Source organism: Equus asinus, chromosome 9 (genome assembly GCF_041296235.1).
Source record: "Equus asinus isolate D_3611 breed Donkey chromosome 9, EquAss-T2T_v2, whole genome shotgun sequence".
Taxonomy (NCBI): domain Eukaryota; kingdom Metazoa; phylum Chordata; class Mammalia; order Perissodactyla; family Equidae; genus Equus; species Equus asinus.
In genome coordinates, this window is record NC_091798.1 from 54,355,864 (window position 1) to 54,377,487 (window position 21,624).

General features: G+C 38.8%; 1 protein-coding gene across 9 annotated transcripts in view; it reads right to left on the reverse strand.

Annotated features, from left to right (window-relative positions):
• SNCAIP (synuclein alpha interacting protein) overlaps window positions 1–21,624 on the reverse strand; it is a 141,326-nt gene that overhangs the window by 26,063 nt on the left and 93,639 nt on the right. For all 9 annotated transcript variants that reach the window (XR_011505888.1, XR_011505887.1, XM_014859571.3 and 6 more), the window contains exons 4-6: window positions 12,909–13,777; window positions 11,070–11,249; window positions 5,529–5,642 (exon numbers count right to left, since the gene is read on the reverse strand). Coding sequence is in view for 7 of the 9 variants with exons in the window: in XM_014859571.3 (XP_014715057.2) it covers window positions 5,529–5,642; window positions 11,070–11,249; window positions 12,909–13,777 (1,163 nt within the window). In the remaining 2 variants the exon portion in view is untranslated. The remainder of the gene's footprint in view (window positions 1–5,528; window positions 5,643–11,069; window positions 11,250–12,908; window positions 13,778–21,624) is intronic.

The following is a 21,624-nucleotide window of genomic DNA, read 5'->3' on the forward strand; positions in this document are numbered from 1 at the left end:
CTTTGCCCAGCGCCTCAAATTCAGTTTTGTGTTCTGCAGTGGACACTTTACTTTAATAAGAAGCTATGCAACTAGCCTGTCCACTGAGATATATGGAAACAAAAATCTCCCCTATGAGATTGTGCAGAGAAGAACTACCAAAAGGGACTGGCTGACTATACACCTGGTCTAATAACCAACATTTAGGATTTCTGAAATGGACATGGAGATGGCTAGAATGCCCTGGTTTTGGTAAAAGCATATTTAGCATCCACTCTCAGAGAAATGCTGCTTTCTGCTCTGATTCTGGAGAACATGCCAGGAGAGATCACTGTCCAATTTAAACAGTGACTTGAAAAATATCTAGTAAGGAGAACAGATAAATGAAGCTATTTTCTCCAACTAAAAAGGCACTTACAAATGCATATGTTTATTATATATGCAACGGTGTCCACCTCCCCTCTTAGACATTTAGTGCACTCTCTCTCTCAGTGTGATTGTGTGTTTGTGTTTGTGTGTGTGTGTGTGTGTGTGTGTGTGTGTGTCAGGGAGGAGATGTTAAAGGAAGAATGTAACTTCAGATGTTCATTTTCCCATAAATATTGCTTTCAGAAAATATCCAATTCAGTCATATGGATGGAGAGGCTCTTCCGTATTATTTCTGTTTCCCAGAATGCCTCTCTAACTCACATTCCATCCATCCACTCACACAATCATCTATCCATTCAGCTTTCATCTATTGACTGAAAACTTCCTTCATATCCCAGTTTCCTCTTCTGAGGATTTTCTGCTCTTTTGGTAACCTGTTTTAATGGTCTATGTTGTGTGTTCTTAAGGCAATCTAATTTGTTTAAAGAGGCAATTAATACATATAATTTATGAGATTTGCTGGACGAAGTATAAGAAAAAATGTAATTGAAAAGTATGCAACAGATTTATGACTGGTATTAGTAAAATCTCTACAACCATAAGTTCCAAAGGAGGCAGCTTTGTCTGCCATCACAGATCATCAAATCCAACATGCTATCAGTTGTAAGATCCATTCCATTTTTTGAGATATTAAAATGTTAAAAATGGTCAGCAATAATTTCATAACGTCATTTATTGTACAATAAATGTAGAATCCAGAGATAGTAAAATGTGAAAAAAAAGTACATCTAAGAATTGATTAAATAGGTTAAGGCCTAAATAATTCTTTGCCAGGTTTCTCTTATACTTTACTTATAGTGAAGTAAAAAAACTAAATAATATTGATAGCAGTAAAAAATAATAAATTGGAAGATATACAACAATTATAAAAGCAAACATTTATCTAGTGTCTACTGTGTGTCAGCAACAGGCAACACCTCACGTGGCTTTTCTCATTTAGTCCTCTGAACAACCCTGTGAGGAAGGTCCCATTATCTCCATTTTAAAGATGAGGTCCAGGGAGACCTTTTCTTTTTTAAAAAAATAAACGTATCCAAAGCCACTGAGTTGGTAAGCGGTAGGGCCAGGATTTAAACCCAGACAGCCTCACTCAGGAGCCAATGTTCTCCACGACTCTGTTTTCTAAGTATGAATATCCACAACTGTACAATGCCCCGTGACCCCTGCCTCTGTAAAGGACACGCTCTTCTTGCACCCTTTGGGTCACAGAAATCACAGTTAACTGCTCATCAGTCTGTGGGTTTGTGGAGCTTTGTTGGTTATGCTTTTTCAAAGATCAGTCCTTAGAGAGCAGATGCATGCTCAATGCTAATCAAAGATTTTTCTATTTGCGGCACTTTCAGTGTTGTTTACTAAATTCTATCCCATGACAGTGAAACAATATAGTCCATAGAATAGTTCCCCCTTTTAAAGTCAACTGTGGAAAAACAATAACATGCAACCTGTGGAAGCATCCCCCTCACCAGCATGCCTATCGCTGTGCATGACCATTGGTAAGAATTGTTGAGCATTTTCTTTTTTCAAAAAGTGCCTTTTTTTTTTTTTGGTCTGTAACAGGGTAGATATTTAAAATGGGGAATGAACAAGACAGTGTAGGCAAAGGTACTCTTGGTAAATGCTCAATGCTATGATGGAGGTTGTTTTTGTAGCAGAATCTCCTGACCAAAAGTCACATGAAGGATTCATAAACAAAATGGTCCTAGGTTTGAAGCTGAAAGTAACACAGAGCCCACTGAGCCAATGACCAAGGCAGAACAGGCCGAAGCCCCCAAGCAGCCGAGGCCAAGAGCTTTGCTGGAAGCCTGGACAAGACCGTTTGAACCTTCAAGCTCGAATAAAACAGGCCAAGTTACACAGGTGGTAGCTTTGGCTTGAGACAATTCTGTCTCAATTGTTTCACCAGCAACAACTCTCTCAAGGGACAGCAAAGCAAGCCTATCGGAGGACACTTTCTGCTTCTTCCTTGAGTCTCCCCAGGGCTTTCCCCTTCACGCTCCCTCTGGCTAGTTCTGTTAGGTATGATCAGGCAATGAAATAATTGCACCCTCTGAGACTTCATGTGTCAAGATGAGGAAAATCAATTCTTTTCACCCAAAGATCTGTCACTCCAGGAGACCACTAAAAACTGCTGGCTACTCTGTGGTACTGGAGTCTTTCAAGGTAATTTTTACAGGAAAAAGGATACAAGTAGGGAGTCAAATGGAGCCTATTCTTTAAGAATCTATATGAGGGGCAGAGTGCAACTAAAATAAACCAAGAGAGGAATTTTCCACTGTACTATCATTTCCAGAAGTATTTACTGAAGAAACAAAACCAGAACACACTCAAGTGCCTGCTTGATGTAGAAAAACTTGCATGTGCTGAATCCATTAGAAAACTGTTCAATAACAGTCTTCCTTGTGAAAATATTAGCCTTGTAATGGTTCCAAGTTCAGCATCTCCACAGGTTATCTGTTACATAAGTGGCTGTGGCGGATGTAGGATGGCTGGACAGAATTCGCAGTTCTAATGGGCTTCTCCATTTTCCACTTGGGTAGGAATGCTCTCCTAAGGGCAGTGCTGGACTACTCTGCTCAAAGCTGTACTTCAGGTCATGAAAAATGCTTATCAGCTTGAAACAACAATCTGAAGACTGATACTAGCATGAAACAAATGTTTGACACAGCTCCTCACATAGGTCACTCATTTCCATATTTTTCTCTAGTCCAGCCAAGTAAGCCACACTATCACCCAACCAGTCCTAGAAAGGGAATTTTCTTTTGTTCTGTCCTAATAGCTTCAAAATTATGAGAAACCTGCTGTGATAGTTGAATAAAGAAACTGGCACATATAAGCAACATTTCCCAAGACAAAGAATGCCGGATGCCCAGTTATTTACTTAGAGTCTCAGAACAGCAATGCAATCCATTCCTCCTTTTCTTTGGCAAGCTCTACCAAAAGCGCAGGCAGCCTTTCCATGGATATCTAAAATTCCTCATTAGGCTTTATATAAGCAAATGAAATCAGAGACATGAAACAATTATTCAGACAACTTGAGAATAAATAAAATTCCATTTTATACTGAAAATGATTTATGAAAGTCATCAAATGATTAAATTCCTTTGGTCATTTGAAAATTCTATTCTCTCCTTTGCTAGGATAAGCAAAAAGGAGCATCCTCTGCAAATCCTGATTAACTATTATATTTGTTTGTGGGCCACCATGGCTGAGGCTCATAAGTACAATGCACAAAGAAAACGGAGTAATCTTTTCAAAGACAGTGGCTTTTACAAATTTTAAATGTTCTTCCTGTTCCTTTCTTCATTTCACAAATTTAGTATAGGTATTCACTTCTTTAATGAGCTGTTAAGGTACTCTACATATCACAATGTGTTAGATAAAATTGTAAAAAGTCGTCTTCAGCTATATGAATGCCACTGTAAACAAGCTATACAAATTATCTAGACAGATAGAGACCAAACAGAATCTGGCCTTGAAGTCAGAGGACCTGAGTTGAGATCCAGCCTTTGCTCTTACTGGCCATTAGACAATGTGCAAGTCACTTAACTTTCTTCAGTCTCCTCATCTATAGAATGAGGATAAAAACAACAGGATCTAATAAGGTTGCTTTAAGGAACAAGTCAGATGATGTACACAAAATCCAATGGCATGGTGGCTGGCACATGTAGAAAACAGCATGTATTAATATATATATTAATCGAAGTTACCACTGTACAAAAAAACTATCACCTAACATGACTCCTGCTAAAGAACCACTGTGGTAATATTCTCCAACTCTATTTTTTGAACTTGAGATTGTCATGCTTGAAAAAGCATAATCTCTTGTTGACAATACCACAATTTACTGCCACTGGGAAAGTTTATGAAGCCAAAGGGGATACGGTTATATGCATGAGAAGCAATTTTCTTTGCCACAAACAAATTTTAATATAGTGCTGACTTTATTTTTTTCAGACTGAGATTGGCATTTTGTGGTTTCAATTTTTTTTAAAGATAATTTATACTCATCCCTCTCAAAGGGAGTTAGTGATGATTTTTTTACTCCACACACTGGATTGTGATCTGCGTACATCAGTGACTCACACTGGCATTTCCTAACGTAGAAATTGGTTGTAACTGAGACCGATCTAGTTAGCGTGCCTACTCATCTTTAATAGAGGGAGACTTCCTTGATTAATGTCTTACTAAAGATTTTTTTCTTAATTTGGGGTTCAAGCAATTTATCATTTTTATTTTTGACAGAAGTTCAATATGTTCATTGTAGAAAATTTGAGAAATATTGAAAAATACAAAAGGAATATATAAGCCACTTGTAATTCCATTCTTAGTGATAGCCACTATAAACATGTTGTGACATTTTTTTCTAGTCATTACCTATTTCTCTTTCTCCAAAATTCAAATCTGGTACCAAATTACAGGAACAGTTTTATTTATTTATTTATTTATTTATTTATTTATTTTTTTGAGGAAGATTAGCCCTGAGCTAACATCTGCCACCAATCCTCCTCTTTTTGCTGAGGAAGACTGGTCCTGAGCTAACATCCATGCCCATCTTCCTCTACTTTAATGTGGGACACCTGCCACAGCATGGCTTGCCAAGCAGTGCCATGTCTGCACCGCTGAAGCAGAACGTGTGAACTTAACTGTTGTACCACTGGGCCGGCCCCTAACAGGAACAGTTTTGTATCACACATTTAACTTATTATATAATGAACAGTTTCTTGTAAATTCTATCATATGGATGTAGCTTCATTATTTATCTAATATCTTCCTATGAAATATTTATGTTGTTTAAAACATTTTTTCATTAAAAAATATTTCAACGAGGGGCCGGCTTCATGGCCAAGTGGTTAAAGTTCCATGCGCTCTGCTTCAGAGGCCCAGGGTTCACAGGTTCGGATCCCGGGTGCAGACCTACTCCACTCCTCAGCCATGCTGTGGAGGCATCCACATACAATGTAGAGGAAGATTGGCACAAATGTTAGCTCAGGGCTAATCCTACTCAAGCAAAAAAAGTGGATTGGCAATGGATGTTAGGTCAGGGTGAATCTTCCTCACATACACAAAAACTTCAGTGAATATGATTGGTTATAAATCTGATAATTAAAAATTCTTCATACCTGGCCAAAGCAACCTGCGTAGTGAATAAGGCTTGGAAAATCCTTAGAACAACTCAATTCTGCAATGGCTTCCGTTTCACTCACCATCCAGCGTACACACTCCAACTGACCATTCTAGATTTGAAAAGAAAGAAATTCAAGGTAATTCAGCTTTGAAAAATACCTCATAGATGGTAATTTTATCAAGGGAAGACATCACATGAATTTTGGCTTTTATATCTGGCTTAATTTATTTACAATATAAATATATCACCTATTATAGTTCTGATTTGTGGTTTTGGCTCTAAATCAAAAGCAGAATTTTTGCTTAAATAGGTTTTCATAGTTTTAATCAGTTATTTTAAAATCACTTTATTGAGGTATAATTTTAATACTATAAAATATATCCTTTTTAAGTATACAGTTTGATAAATTTTGACAAATATATTATACTGTCTTGTAACTACAACTCCAATCAAGACATAGAATATTTCCGTCACCCCCCAAAACTTCTAGTACTCCTTTGCTCTCATCCCTGCCACCTCTGCCCCAGGCAAGCACTGATATGATTTCTATCACCATAGAATAGAGTATGTACTCTTTTGCATGTGGCCTTCTCTACTGCTTGACTCAATAGTTTATTCCTTTTTATTGCTGAGAAGTATTCCATCATATGAACATACCACAATTTGTTTATCCATTAACTCTCAGAATAAGCTTTTTCCCTTGAGAAGTTGAATGTTAGGATTCCAAAATAAAGAGAAAATAATCCTGTTATACTGGCTCAGATGCTACCTTCGCTGAAGCTTCTGATTTGTTTTTATAATAGGCTTCCCTGACTCCACGCCCCCAGGAGCTCTTTTCTCGTGTGCTGCAATCCCACACTGTGCAAACCAGGAAGGCAGTTATGACCTATATAACCTAGAGAGTAAGACCCGGACTTCCGAATGGATTTAAATCTGTAATCCACCACTTGGTTACAAGATTTTGAACAAGTTAACTTACCTCTCTGATACTCAATTTTCTCATCTGTGAAACAGCAAGGATAGAAGTAACTACCTCATAAAGTTACTGTGAAGATCAAATGAGAGAAAGCATGTCAGCTTACTAAGAACACAATACTTGTGACCTTATACTGTTTGAATGCTCTCTTAGAGCCTCACAATAACTCCATAAGACAAATGAGACCTTCAACTGTCTTCCTGGTCTGCACAGTGTGGGACCTTAGCACAGAAGAAAAGAGCTACTGCATGCATAGAGTCAGGGAAGCCTATTGTAAAAACAAGACAGAGGAAGTGATCTCCTCATTCTTCATTTACTCCTATGGAATTTCAAGCAGTTAACTCCCAACTATTCACATGCAGAGTCTATTCTCTCCATTTGGGGTATCTAGCATGATCAGGTGTGTGCTGAATAGCTCCCTGATGCCCCATTCAGATACATCTTCTCCCTTCTCTGCCCTCCTTGCTGCCAAGGGAGGCTGATCATTATGGACTGGCCCCTTTGCCCCTTGGATTCTGGCTGGGTTTGGTTAATGGAGAGTGGTGGCAGGAGACCAGGAAAGGAGAGTGATTTTGAGGTCCCCTCTGCTCCTGGCTCCTTATTAAGGGGTTGCCACTGGCCAGCTCAGTTCCTCCACCAGTAAAAGGTCAAAAGTCAACCAGTCCTATTCAGCTCTCTCCATCTCAGGTCCACCCACCTTCCTTTTGTGTATAAAACCTTCATCATTGACCTTCCTTACATTACTCAATTTGAGCATGCCAGGAGTTGCTTGGTTGATTTTCTCTATTGTTTTCCTATTCTCTATTTCATTTATTTCCACTTGAATTTTTTAATTTCCTTCCTTCTGCTTACTTTGAATTTTAGTTTGCTTTTCTTTTTCTAGTTTCCTAGGGTAGAAGTTTAGCCTATTGACTTGAGATCTTTCTTCTTCTTTTTTTTAACATAAGCATTTACAGCTACAGATTTCCCTCTCAGCACTACTTTAGCTGCATCCTTAAATGCTGGTATTCACATTTTCATTTTCATTCACCTCCAAATATTTTCCAATTTTCCTTGCAATTTCTTCTTTGATAGAATGATTATTCTGGAGGGTGTTAATTCCATATACTTGTGAATATTCCAAATTTCCTTCTGTTACTGATTTCTAATTGCATTCCATTATGGTAAAACGACATACTTTGTATTTCAATCCTTTTAAATGTATTAAAATCTGTTTTACGGACTAACATATGATCTAGAATGTCCCATGTGCACTTGAGAAGAATGTGTATTCTGCTGTAGAACATTCTGTTAGGTTTAGTTATTCAGGGAAGCAACATTTAAACAAACACAATTTTTAAAAAACTATGAATTTGAAAGCAATATCATTTGCAATAAATAGAAATGCCAAGAAAACAAAAACTGTTATTAAATTATGGCAGACTTTTGCCTGCTGAAGTCTCTGAACCTGGGGTCAATCACTGTATGTTAAAGGGGAAGGTCAGTAGGTCATGTGTTTGAAGTAATTTTCTCACCAAACCAACATTTTATCTTTGATCTTAATCAGAAGGACTGAATGAGTATGAAAAAGGAATTAAGGTTGTTTCATTCCAAGTCTGTCTAGCTCCTAAAATAATTTCTTGTACTGGCCTCATTTTAGAAAACTCACTGCTCTCACCTGATAGAAATCTTTCTTTCCAATTCTTTTGCTTAACTATTCCCAAAGGGCACTCAATAATGCCCTGAACTCCCACAGTATCTAGTGTTGGGTGCCCCAGAAAACACTTGATAAATTCTGCATGTAACTGGCAAGAATTTATTATGTTCTATTTAAGGAGTTTGAGAGATGGAGAGAGATGTTCTTAAGCCTTGGTATGACTTCAAAGGTCCTTTTCTAAGGTAATCTTTATTTGATACCCTATCTCTGCTTCCTGTCAGCCAAGCCATATTATCTGAGCAACTTCTGCCCATTTGTACCAAGTTTGTTTGTCTTTAATGACAGCAGGGCTCTCAGAACTATGCTTAATGAGGTGAAACACCACCAACCAGTTACTGGTGTTCAAAACAAGGTCCTAAAATGGAAGAATGATGACTTCTTAGGACCCCTCAACTGTATCAATATCCATCAAAATACATGGTCTGAGGCAGGACATGTATCAGGACAGATGTCCAAAAGGGGTGGCACTTGTTATAAAATATTTGTACTTACTGCCATTGTAAATTCTAGATTAAATGAAGGGAAAGAAGAACACTTCCATTTCTCAAATCATTGTCCAGAAGTAACTCATGAAAAGCCTGAGGCCCCAAATCTATAAAAGCTTTCGAGGTTTGATATGAGTTCTTACGGTTCTTATGGGTTTGATTTGTATTCTTCATTAAAACAAACAAAAAAATCTGCTGTTTAAGTTTGCATGTTGATTATATGATGGCAATACTATGTTGACTGGAGGAGTTTAAAAATGAATGAACACTTAATATAGATACCGTAGAAAGAGTTTATACTCAGGGCTGGCTTAATGACAACTAAGTTCTTGCATATCTTCCTACTTTGAAGATTCTTTTTTTTTTTTCGCCTTTTTATATAAATTTTAATTTATTTTTACAGCTTTGTTGAGATTTGATTGACATATAACATTGTGTACATTTAAGGTATACAATGTGTTGATTTGGTACACTCATATATTGCAAAATACTTACCACCATAGGATTAGCTAACACATTTATCACATGGTATAATTACCATTCCTTTTCTGTGGTGAGAACATTTAAGATCTATTATCTTAGTAACTTTCAAGTATATAATACAGCATTATTAACTATAATAGCCATGCTGTACATTAGATACTCAGAACTTAATTATCTTATAACCAGAAGTGTGTACTCATTGACAAACATGAAGATTCTTAATCTATCAAAACAAGCACATAAGGCATAAATATTAAGAAAAACACTTTTTCATCCAACTATGCAGTTAAAATATATTTAATATATATATATTCTACCATTAGTCAGGAAAACTTAATATAAATTATAAGTTATAAGTATTTTATAAACACTAAAATGGTAACGCAGATGTCAACATTCATTGGCATTGCAAGAATATTTTCTTCATCACTAACACATGCCCACTGATGACCAGATGCAACCCCTAGCTTCCCACAGGACTCTGACAGAGGACTAGATCCTGAATTTGCCATCCCGCACTTGCATTACTGATAACTTACCTGCTATAGCCACCAGGCTATCCACTCCTTAAGAAAAGGGACTATGCCTCATTCAAATTTGCATTTCTATTGCCTAACACAGTACCTGGTCAACAGTACACATTATTAAACTCAACTATGCTAAACTTTGACTTCATATTTGATTTCTCTTTCTTCATGATGGCTGTCTGAAATTCAGCTCTTAATTTGACATTGATCATTCACAACTCAAAGAAAACTATATTCACCAGGGTCATAGATTTTTTACTTTATAAAAAAATGTTATTTTCTATACTATCTTTGAAATAATACCTAACATTGAGTAAAATTAAATAAAATAGAAAACAATTTTTCAACATACACAACTGTACTGAATAGTAAATAGATCAAAGAAACAAAAATTCATATTTGCATGAAAGATATACTAGGAGTAGGACAGCAATGGCTTGTTTTTAAAATGCAACATGTTCCTTAGTGAATTTACGAGTAGATTTCTTTAGCAAGTTCCCCTGGTAAATATCAATATAATTCCATTTATAAAAATTATAAATATTCATCTTTTAGAAGGTATGACTATTATGTAAAGCAAAGTACATATGCAGAAGCACAAAATGTATTCTATTTCCCAGAACTTCACTCTGGCTTTCTACTAACTTTGCCTGAATTCCACATTTATTTGCCAAAGATCTTAAAAGTAATTTTAGTTTAATAGCTAACCTTCTAGTGATGTGTTAGATTTTACAGAGGCACTCACTGCAATGCTATAAAAGACCATGTTTTCCTGTGTCACAGTTTCTAGGTTTTAACTCTATCCCAGTTGGCATTCATTTGTATAGTTTCTGACAGACAGCATACTGCGCTAACAGCTAAACTCAGACTCTGCACTGATATTCTAAACAACTCCTGATACTGAAAACATTTAATCCTCCAGTGTGATCCATTAGAAGCCCACTTTATTACCTGAAATACTCCTGAGTGCTATCATCCCTGAAAATACACCTTTTCCTCATTTGTCTAGCTCATTATACTCGCATTAGGAAAAAATGAAACAGTCCTGCAAAGAGCCAGGTGTGGTTAAGAATCCAAATTGCAGTCACCATGAATAACAAAAGGTTCTTAGAACCACAACAGATCATTTTCCTTTCTTTATTAAATTATTTGAAGCTTACTCTCATTGCACAATAAATTGGAATGAAGTCTCAAAATCTCAAAGCAGTTAGGGACTGAAATAATTAATCTCTTAAATGTAATATGTTCATTCACTATTTGCTTGGTATGTCACTCCTCTCTCTCCATTCCAACACTTTAGCTCACTAGGAATCTTAAAAAATAGAACTCCAACTTTTAGCTGTGGAGGGCCCAGCTCCCAACCAGTCACCTTGATGGCCAGGCCAGCTGGAGTCAACTTCTCGGCATTTCGCTCACTGAGGCAATCTTCTCCCATCAAAGACGTGAGGTGCTGCAGACATTCTGCGTGTCCCTGCGATGCGGCAACGTGTAAGAGATTGTTTCCGTTTTCATCATGAATTTTGTCTAGATTGTCAGCAGCTAGGTGTGGCTGTACAAATAGTAAGAGTAGAAAACTTAAGTTAATAAATCAGAATGAGATGCTGTGGGAGTTTTGCTCTGGGCACCAGGAAGAAGAGATGAGCTGCTAGAAGCTTGCGTGGTAGCTATGCGGAACTAGTAAGTCAGAATTCCTTGCTATTAATTCTAATGATTTTCCACTATGCTTTTTGTTATACTATGCTTTAGGACACAAATGCCCAAGAGACTTATCTTCCCGTGAGCTATGGTGACAGGGATAAGTCAGCGAGCTTGTGGGGGCTCCAAGCTGGGTTTCTAAGCAACTTCAATGACATTTATGGTAACTGGCAGGCTCCCTGTCTGTCTCCTCCACTCGACTTTTAAGTCCTGAGGACCAGGCTGTGTTATATTCCCTGTTGCGTGTTGAGTGAATGAACTACTTGTCTCAACCATCTGCTTTGCCTTGAACTATGGAGAAGTGGCTTTGACTGCAAGCTCCATGATGACTGCAGCAACTAGTGCTTCCATGGTGGTACCTCTAGACACTTTCATCCCCACAAAAACTCCTGGGGGCACCTGGACACTACCTGGCCTTTGGTTTTTCTCATCTCTAGTGAAGTTCAGTCCTCTGAGTATGAACTGGTTGACAAAGACTGTTGGGTAAACTGAGAGGTGTTACCATTTGGGAAACAGGAAAACATGGGAAGGACAAATGAAAGGAAAGAAACAAAAAGAAATAGAAAGGAAGAGCCAAGATAAATGGAGAAGACATTTTTAGGAGAAAAGAAGTTATTACTTTATTTAGTAAAATTGTTCAATCATATCATCCTATTGCAACAATCAGATTTGTGATAATAGACCAAGTACATTGTATATATCTATGTATGGCTTTACCCTAAGTAGAATCACACTGCCAAGATGTGATGATTTTCTTGAATGAAACTTTAATTAACATCATAGTATCAGCCCACACTTGCTACTGTTTGATCTAAGTCTGGAAGCCAGAAAAGAACAATGCAGGCAGATGGGGTGTGATTTCAGTTTAGCTCTCTCTGAGCCTAAGCAGAATAGACTGTTATTACATCATATTACTCTGCATGTAGAGTCTTTGGAAAAGCTTCTTCATGCTCCTTAGACAGGCAGAGCTGGAACTAAGTAAAAACTCCACGTGGGTCAGAGGGCAATCAAGCTCTAGTGTAAGCTCCTATCTGCAAGTGCTTTCAAACATTTTCGTCCAACTCTTTTGAATAACGATCAGGATAAAACAGAAGACCCTCTGTTCACATATCTGGCAGGTCTACCATCAGCAAGGAACTGACATCCCCACAAATAACTAAGTAAGAGCATGGGGATCATTTGAAAAGCAAAAAGGTAGACATTGAAATTCAAGTTAAAGAAAGCGCGTGGCTTTTTCTGTTTTGTTTTTGTTTTAGATTAAGTGTCCTTATTCCAGGTGAATTCATGCAAAGTTAAAGTGAAATAACACTCTCTCTAAAGCCATTTGTTTTTCCCTGCACTAACCTCCTAATTTTTATTTTAAAACTCAAAAGTCACATCAACCAACCAAAGTCACAAGTAAAGACTAAATAAGAATGGGAACAAATGCTTCATCATTCTGTTAGTAATGAAAGGAGCTGATAAAATTGGAGTCTACATTATTAATATGTATTTTGAACTATATCATACTTACCAGGAGAGATATTTGTCCTTCTTTAACGATGTTCAAGATGCTTTTTACTTTTTTCAGATATTCACTCCTTTCTTCTGGGCCTTGGGAGCTGGTCCAGTTCATGCCACCAATCTGCTCTTCTAGTTTGGTTTCTGTTGCTGAGGATTGCAGATGGAAGGCCCTGAGCTGGCAGTCTGGCATTGCCTTCTCAACTTTTCGACTATGTGGATCACTAAAGGTCTTGTTTAGGAAATCCTTACTCTGGTTTTCAGGCTCATATGCAGAGCCACATTTAACTAGAGGAGGTGAGCTCTCGGCTTCTTCAGTGGAGAGCTTTTGCTGGTCTCTGACGACAGATGATGCTTTTCTCAAGTGAGGGCTTTTCACAGGAGAAAGAACACAAAATGGTGTCATGTTGGATGGAGAGTTCTCAGGAGTTCCTGTAGAGCAGGCTTTGCTAGAAAGACCATTGATGGTTGTGCATAAACCCAAAATTCTTTTTTCTGAAGTCACCTTGGTAAAAGAGGCAAGCTGTTGACTGGATTTAATGTAAGGCACATCCAGAATCTCATCCATGTCGAGGTCATAATGCTCCAGTTCGCCCAGCAATGTGCTGGGCTCCGTGCTCTTACTTTGGGGGATGCCTTCTCTATCTCCGGGGCTGAGCTCCTCAGGTTGGGGGCCTGGGTCAGACTCACTCCCTTTCTGGTACTCCGTCTTCTGGTTCTTTTGGTCATCACTTTCATTGTTCTCGAGAGTCTCTGGCTGATGTTTCAGTGGGGAAACTCTCTTCACGGGGCGGAACTTACTGTATACATCAGCGATTCCCGTGGGCTTTTGCGTGTTTGTAATAAGAGTGGACACGCCACAATTCCAGCTAGAGCTAGAAACTGTTTTAAAATAAATTAAAAGAGGAGATGGTTAAGTTGAAATACTGAAAATATCTTGGCCATGCAGGCAGACATGGTCCACTCAAGTTATGCTCAAAGTAAGCCACTGTATAAGGTGACAACTTAGAAAGAAAGTGTATCATAAAACAGTTCATACTCACCACTGGAAAACACTGAATGATAAAAGAAACTTATGAGATATTAGCTCAAAATTAATTAAAGTAGTAAAAATGGTAAAAGCAGACAGCTAAAGAAGACAAACCCAGATAGATGTTTAGATTTATTCCCTGCATAGTTACACCTCCCTAGCAGTATTTTGATACTTGTCACCACCCTTAAAAAGAGAATTGGAGGATAGGATCCTCTGTGTTAAGTGAATTTCCAAACTAATTTAGGGAGGAATGAGGAGGTACACACACATGTGTGCATACACACACACATGTGTGTACACCCCTAAAGCTTAAGAAGTCCAATATAAAGAAGGGATAAATTGCTTAGTATCGGGCAAACATAAAACTGTGACCTACTGGATGATTCACTAGGTGATTCATTAGCTGGATTAGGGCAAGAACAGAAGGAAGGAATGAAGTGGTCAGGAGCTGACTGGCTTATGGGAGAGAAGCCACGGTTGAGTTCACCCCACTGAAGACTGAGTATCCCGGTCAACTATCATTCAGGGGCATTTCATGGTGCTTTCTGGAATATGACACAGCAACACAATGCACTAACACTTCACAATGGAACATGCTCTTTAAGATTCAATGCTGTCCTCCATTGCTGGGAAAGCTGGAAATAAACAGGAGGAGAGGAAGTTGAAAAGGGAGGGTGGGGTAGGCAGACTAGTTTTTTTTTTTCTCATTTTTGTGCAAAGGTTAAAGATTGTACAGTTTGCATATGAGTAAGTGTCTGGTTGAGATGGAGTGTAAGTGAAACAGTAACACATCTGGAAGTGAAAGATAAGAAGCACCACCTTCTCTCCCAGTTAACCTCACATGAAAGGCTGACCTGTGCCTCCTCTCGGTGCAGGATGATGGAGAAACAACAGTCTCCTCAGCCATGAGGATACCGCTTCCTCTCTGGGACACTCCCTTGACTAGATGATAGATGACCCGGCACCCTTGGAAACTTGCAGGCCACTGATTTATGGATTCCTACTCCCCTTCCAGCCAGCCCTGGTGCTCTAGTGGTTAAGATTCAGGGCTCTCACTGCCGCAGCCCAGGTTCATTTCTGGGCAGGGAACCACACCACCCACCTTTTGGTTGCCATACCGTGGTGGCTGCATGTTGCTGCGATGCTGAAAGCTTTGCCACTGGTGTTTCAAATATCAGCAGAGTCACCCATGGTGGACAAGTTTCAGCGGAGCTTCCAGACTAAGATGGATTAGGAAGAAGGACCCGGCCACTCACTTCTGAAAAATTGGCCATGGAAACCCTAGGAATAGCAGGGGAGCATTGTCTGATACAGTGCTAGAAGGTTAGAGGTGGTGCAAAAAGACCGGGCAGGGTTCATTCTGCTGTACACAGGGTCGCTAGGAGACAGAATCAGCTCAACAGCACTAACAACAAACTCCCCTTCCCCTTAGTTTACACCATCCCCCCATCAAAGATGTGAGGTTTCAGGACATCCCCTCCAAGCAGGGACCTCCCATCTCTCTCTCCTCTTCTGGAACAGCAGCAGGTGGGAAGTATTTACTCCAAAGCCTGTGTTTGTGTCTGTTCTTTGCTATTGGGCACAAAGAATAAAAGAACCTGAGAGAGGGTGTACTCAGGCCTGTAACTTCTGTGACAATCCCTGGCTACCACTGATTCTTGGGGTGAAAGTGGCATGCTAGTTACTAAAAGTTCCCCAAATTTAGACCACTGGTCATTCTTTTTCCTATTGGGATGTGCTCTAAAAGGATTCAGAGGAGTTCTGGAACCAGGACAAAGAAGTGAGAGTGCTCTGAGCCTGAACGGTAAAGAACTGTTGGTGGGTGGGTTCTTTCCCCAAAATGGACCACAGTTTTGCATGGGGTTTCAGAGGGTCTTCACGAAGCTGTCCTCCTCTGAGGCCTTTCAAGCTCTGGCATTTTAGAATCTAAGAAGAGAATACTATGAGCTGTAGACGGCGACCTGGATTCTGTCCAGTAAAGAACAGGTATTAACAAGGAATGTTCCAGAAAGGAAGGAAGGTATGTGGATGCTCTTAAGCTGCTGCTCCTCTCCCTTTTTGTTGGCTCTGGTTCTTATATGTACACAGTACTTGGCACAGAGCAGACAATTAACAAATGCTAGTATTTGAATTTGACTCTCACTATACAACGCATTAAATCTCTTTTTAAATGCCCAAAGTGCATCCTTCTGAGGGATTTACAGCTTAATTTCACAAGGGACAAAAGTCTTGTTAATAAACTCAGAGGAGTGATAATCACCGATGAGAGCTAGATTTTCTGAAGTTATTTATGAAATGTAAATATGCAAAGTCAAAGACTAATTCCAGTTGGTCCATTATAAATTTAAAAGTTTTTCTACCTTTATATGTCCTTTTCTCCCTAAAAATGTGAAGCTATGAAAAATTAATGTCTGCCAAAAATTTCTGCCAAGCCTTTCTCTCTTTCTTTCAAAAACACATGGTTACTTATTTAAAACAGCAGAGAGATAAACTCAGACATTGAGTTTATAAAGTATAACTATGCCTTTAATTTTACCCATCAATTTTCTGAAAAGCTTCACATATAGTGGAAAAATATATATATATTCCTTGACATTTCTGAGATAGATACTTATTATTGGGTATGGTATCTGCTAATATTTTGTCAATTACCTTCATTTCTTTGAAACTTCTTGAAAATGTGCATCTCAGGATGTAATAAAAAAATTTTAAAACCACATAACTTAGTGGGCCAATACAACGAGTGCATTGTACCAATATATTTATGTATTGTATAAGGTCGGGGGTTCAAAGGGCTACTCTTTTATGTTGGCTTTATTTACATGTGAAATTTTTTCTAAGTGATACAGGGAAATGGATACCATATGTTTCCCAGCTGTTTTGTTCTGACAGGAGCCATTAAGAATGCTCTATGGAAATGAATTCTGTCTGAGTCTTATGAAAACACTTCTTTCCACAGAAGGGTCTCGAAACTGAAGAAAGGGCATCAACATTAGGCTTGTTGCCCTTCCCCTTATTCAAATCTATGACTTTTTTAGGCTGAGAGTAAAATCAATGCTTTCTAGTCTGTGTCTTGACTATTGGGAAAAATATCCCAGTCATGAGAAATGGATTATTTGACAAGTTCTCACGAGAAGGCTCCAATTTATTACTATATCATACACCCCAAAGTTTCATTTATACTGTTGTTCTACCTCAACACCATAACAAATTTCTTATAACACATGGAAACAAAGTTCGATTAACTATGGTGACTAGGAAGATTTTGAGGCTAAATTTGTTTTCTGGACATCATGAATAAATACTTCAAATGATAACCAACTTTAAATCCCTGAAGATTTTATCTGTTATCTTATTAGATCTCTACAAGCTCCGTGAGAACAGGGTCTGTGTCTAATTTCTCTCTCTATCCCTCAAAGGACCCAGCAAACTGCTTTATGTAAGTAGGTTCTTAAAGACTTTTGGTTGAGTGGGTTCATTTTTAACATCTTATGAAAGTAAACATGTTTAATATATCTTAAACCTGTCTACTTGATTATGTCACAAATTTTCTAAAATGGTGAGTTGGTAAATGAAAGTGTATTTGAGGCTGATTTACAGGCCCTGATTATCTCTTCTAACCTAACTGCCATTTGGGATGTCTCTGATCTCCAGCAAGGTATTTCCAATTGTCTGCTAACCATCCACATGTAGCCATTTATTCAACAGCATTTAATGCGAGCCTAGGGTGTGCAAGTATCTGTGACAGGCAGCATGTTACAATCCAAGGGTTTTATCCCCCTTCACTCTTGCCTGCTTCCTCCCTTCTCCTCCTCACCCAACACACACACACACACACACTCACATATTCTGTCTTCCTTAAACATATTCCTGTGCACCCGGCCTGGATCATGTAACCACTTATGCAGTCTGCCAAGCAATCCATCTCGAAGGCATCGTTGACCCTTCTCTTTGTCCCCTGCCCCTCATTCCTCAGGCACCAAGTCCTGCTGTGGCCTGATCCGAAATCCCGCTCAAATATGGTTCCTCTTCTTCATCCTATTACACTGCCTGGGCCACACTGGGAACCTCCCACAGCCTCTGCCAGGTTCCTCCTGCTGCCCTTGGTCTCCCTTTCCAGTCCTGAGTTATCCCTCTTCCGAAAAGTCTGATTTTGTCACTTCTTAGCTCAAAAACCTCTGGGGGCTCTGTACAGCCTAAAACAGTATTTCCCCTTATGTGGGATGCACAGTCATGCCATATCGTGAAGATGGCACACTGGAACCATGCTAAATACTGTTGGCTTAGAGAGTGAGGAAGCTATACTACAACTTTCAACTCTCTTTCTTCCTCCTAATTAATTTAAGGAGTTTCAACTTTGTGCTACAATAAATTTAACTCCTCTCTGAAACACACAATCTCTCTTTAGAATAATGAGATTGCAGGCCTTAGGCTCAGAGACTTTCACAGGCAAAGAGTTAACAAGAATGTTTTATTTTCATAGCATTCATTTTAATGATGACCTTGGATTTATTACAAGTGACATTGGTTTTCTATTTACAACACTGACATAAAGTTTCTTTAAAAAAATGTTTAACAGTAAGTTACTTTAGAAAAATATGTTCAATAAATAACAGTACAAGTGGTATACAGGTAAAGCAAAAACAAATGAGGTAGACGTTGGCTATAACACACATTGTGGAAATAATACTTGAATTACTAAGGTTTGGGAAACTCTGGCTTTCAGGATAGTAGCTAAATTTGTTAGCATGGTATGATGCAGTTCTTTTATTTATTTTCTAACTTTTCTTCTTCTTTTTTTTTGGTGAGGAAGATTGGCCCTGAGCTAACATCTGTTGCCAATCTTTCCCTTTTTGCTTGAGGAAGATTATCCCTGAGCTAACAGCTATGCCAATCTTCCTCTATTTTGTATGTGGGATGCTGCCGCAGCATGGCTTGATGAGCAGTGTGTAGGTCCACTCCTGGGATCCAAACCCATGAACCCCTGGCTGCCAAAGTGGAATTTGAAAACTTAACCACTATGCCCCAAGGCTGGCCTCTCTAATTTATTCTCATCTCAGCACCCATCATTCTCACATCATTAATTTTCCCTGCACACCATTGCTAAACTCACCCTTTCTGGATACACCATGTTCTTCCTTTGGGCGAATTGCCCCTCTCCTACAATGCCCTTGCTGCCTTCTCTGCCTGAGATGCAGGTTCATCTGACAAGATTCCCCTCAGACGTTACCTTCTTGGTGTACTTCCTTTGAGTCTCCCAGGGAATTGTCGCTCCTTGCTTCTGAGTGTCCTGATAATACTTGCCTACAACCAGAGCGAGGCATTTCTGAAGTTCTGTTGTAACTATTTGCTCACACATTTGTCTCACCTTCTCTTTCCCAACTTCCTTAAGGGCAAAGATTGTTTGTGAACCTACCCGTGTTTATAATCAACCCTCTGTCTAGCACAGTATCTCTCAGGTATTGGGGCTTAGTGGGTAAATCTTTGAATGAATGAATGAATGAATGAATGAAGGGAGGAGGAAGGGAGGGAAATACGGAAGGAGGGGGAAGGGACGAAGGAAAGGAGGGAGGGCAGGAGGGAGGAAGGAAGGAAGGAAAGCAGGCAGGCAGGCAGGAAGGAATATGCTAGACCAAAGATGCAAAGTATAGTAAACAAATATGAGTCTTGTCACAATGAGTAGATCTTGCCACATTTGGGGCACATTGTGTTGAATATTTTAAGGACAGTGTTAGTAAGCTACTGAAGATGTTCAGACATTTGAAGATGTGCTGCATATTGAAATATTTTCATATATTCCCTTCAGTAAGTTCTGAGCCTCGATTTCTTCATCTGTAAAATAAAGGGGTTAGAGCACACGATTGCTAAGACCTGATCCACCTCTAAATTTCTATGACTGTATGGAATGTCTACAAATAACAGGGCTCTTTATTCTGAGTGACTCACTATGAAACACTATAATTCTTCTGGATCCACGTCTTTCAACAGATCCTCACAAATTTATAATTATGAGGCTAAGCTGACTGCTGACACAGAACAACTCTCTGGCTCTTGGGACTGATAAATTAGTATTTTCTTAGAAAGATAATAGATAGTTTTCTATTGCAACAGTGGATACAATTTTCAAGACTAAACGTCAATGCTGGCTCTGAAAATGCCTATTTTACTTCTAAATATGGAGTTATGTGGATATATTAGAAAATTAACTTTAGACATCAAGAAGAGAAAGAAAAGGAGTATGTGTTTAAGATAAAATAGTGTTTCCCACTGAGTATTGTTAAAAGTTAAATAAATTCTATTTTCCTTGAGAAACAAAATGGTCAGCTTCAACTGTAATTGCCTTAAAAATGTACATAACAATACACTCCACATATACAGCTACTAGAAACCTAGGCACCTTCAAGGACATACCTTATAAGTTCTCCAACATTCCATTTTTACACCTAAGGGAGGGACTTTATGAAAGATTGGGAGTGTTGATCTTAAGAGTCATGAGTTTCCCTAATCCAATGTAAACTGAAATCTGTAGTGGGCCCACTTATTGTAAACATCTCAGGCTCTGTAAGGAGTGGTGACAGGTGACCTCTACCATCTCATGATAACAGGAAGAAGGTTATGGAGTTTGAGTGAGGACTACTTGCTGGATGTTCTTCTGTACTATCCTTGGAGACCAAACTGTAATGTGATCCTAACAAGGGTTGAGTTAACTCTGGATTTGGAGAATTGTGTAGGGCCATTATGCTGGGAAGAGCCAATGTGTGCAAGGAATGCATCTTTCTGGAACATTTCCAGGGGATTGCTTGCTCATCCCTTTCATTGATGCCATGGACCCTTTACTAAGGGTATTGTGAGGCTGAAGGGGAAGTAGAGGACTTTATTCCTATAAAAATATCAACCAATGATTTATTCATATTAAGACGTTAAAATACTGTTAGAAAAGATTCATTGATTTGGTTCTAAGCTTCCTTACTTTAAGCGGCTACTGATATCAAGCAGCTGTTGAAAGTGTTAGATTGATGTTTCATTATTCCCAGTTCTGCCCAGAATTGTATAAATTACATGAGATCTGCTCACGTAACTTTGTGCCCCATCTTTGCTCGCTTCTTTGTTCTGTAAAAATTCATAGAAATATTCAAGCCCTTAGTACACTGGATAGAAAAGTTACTTCTTCACGAAAGAGGCATGCTCTATCATGATATCAGACTCAATATTTTGACAACTTTAAACTTTTGGGCTTCAAAAGTACTGTTCACATAGAATAGCAATTGGTGGGTCTGAAAAAAGTACATGATTTCAGAGTTATTCTGTCATCTAAAAAGTATGTTGACCTTCACTTTGACATTAGCAAAACCTCTTGAGTGGATTAAGTCTTGTATTCACTCCAGGTCCATTTACCAGGTTTCCTTTCTTACTTTCTTTCTCTCCCTCTCAGTGCTGAACTGTAGAGAGTGATACACATCAAGGGACAGTGAAAAGACTCATCAAGCAGGGAAGTGCCAAAACAAGAGAGAGCTTGCTCAGTGTGGTTTCTAGAAGTGTTAGCAAGCTCAGTGTAGTTTCTGGAAAGTGTAGAAACACACTTACCAATTTTAACTGAAGATGGCGATGTTTTACAGTGTTGATCTACCGTCAAGGACAAAGAACACCAAGTTACTGGTCTTTGGTAAGAAAGAGCAGGAGGCAGACAGGGTGGGGG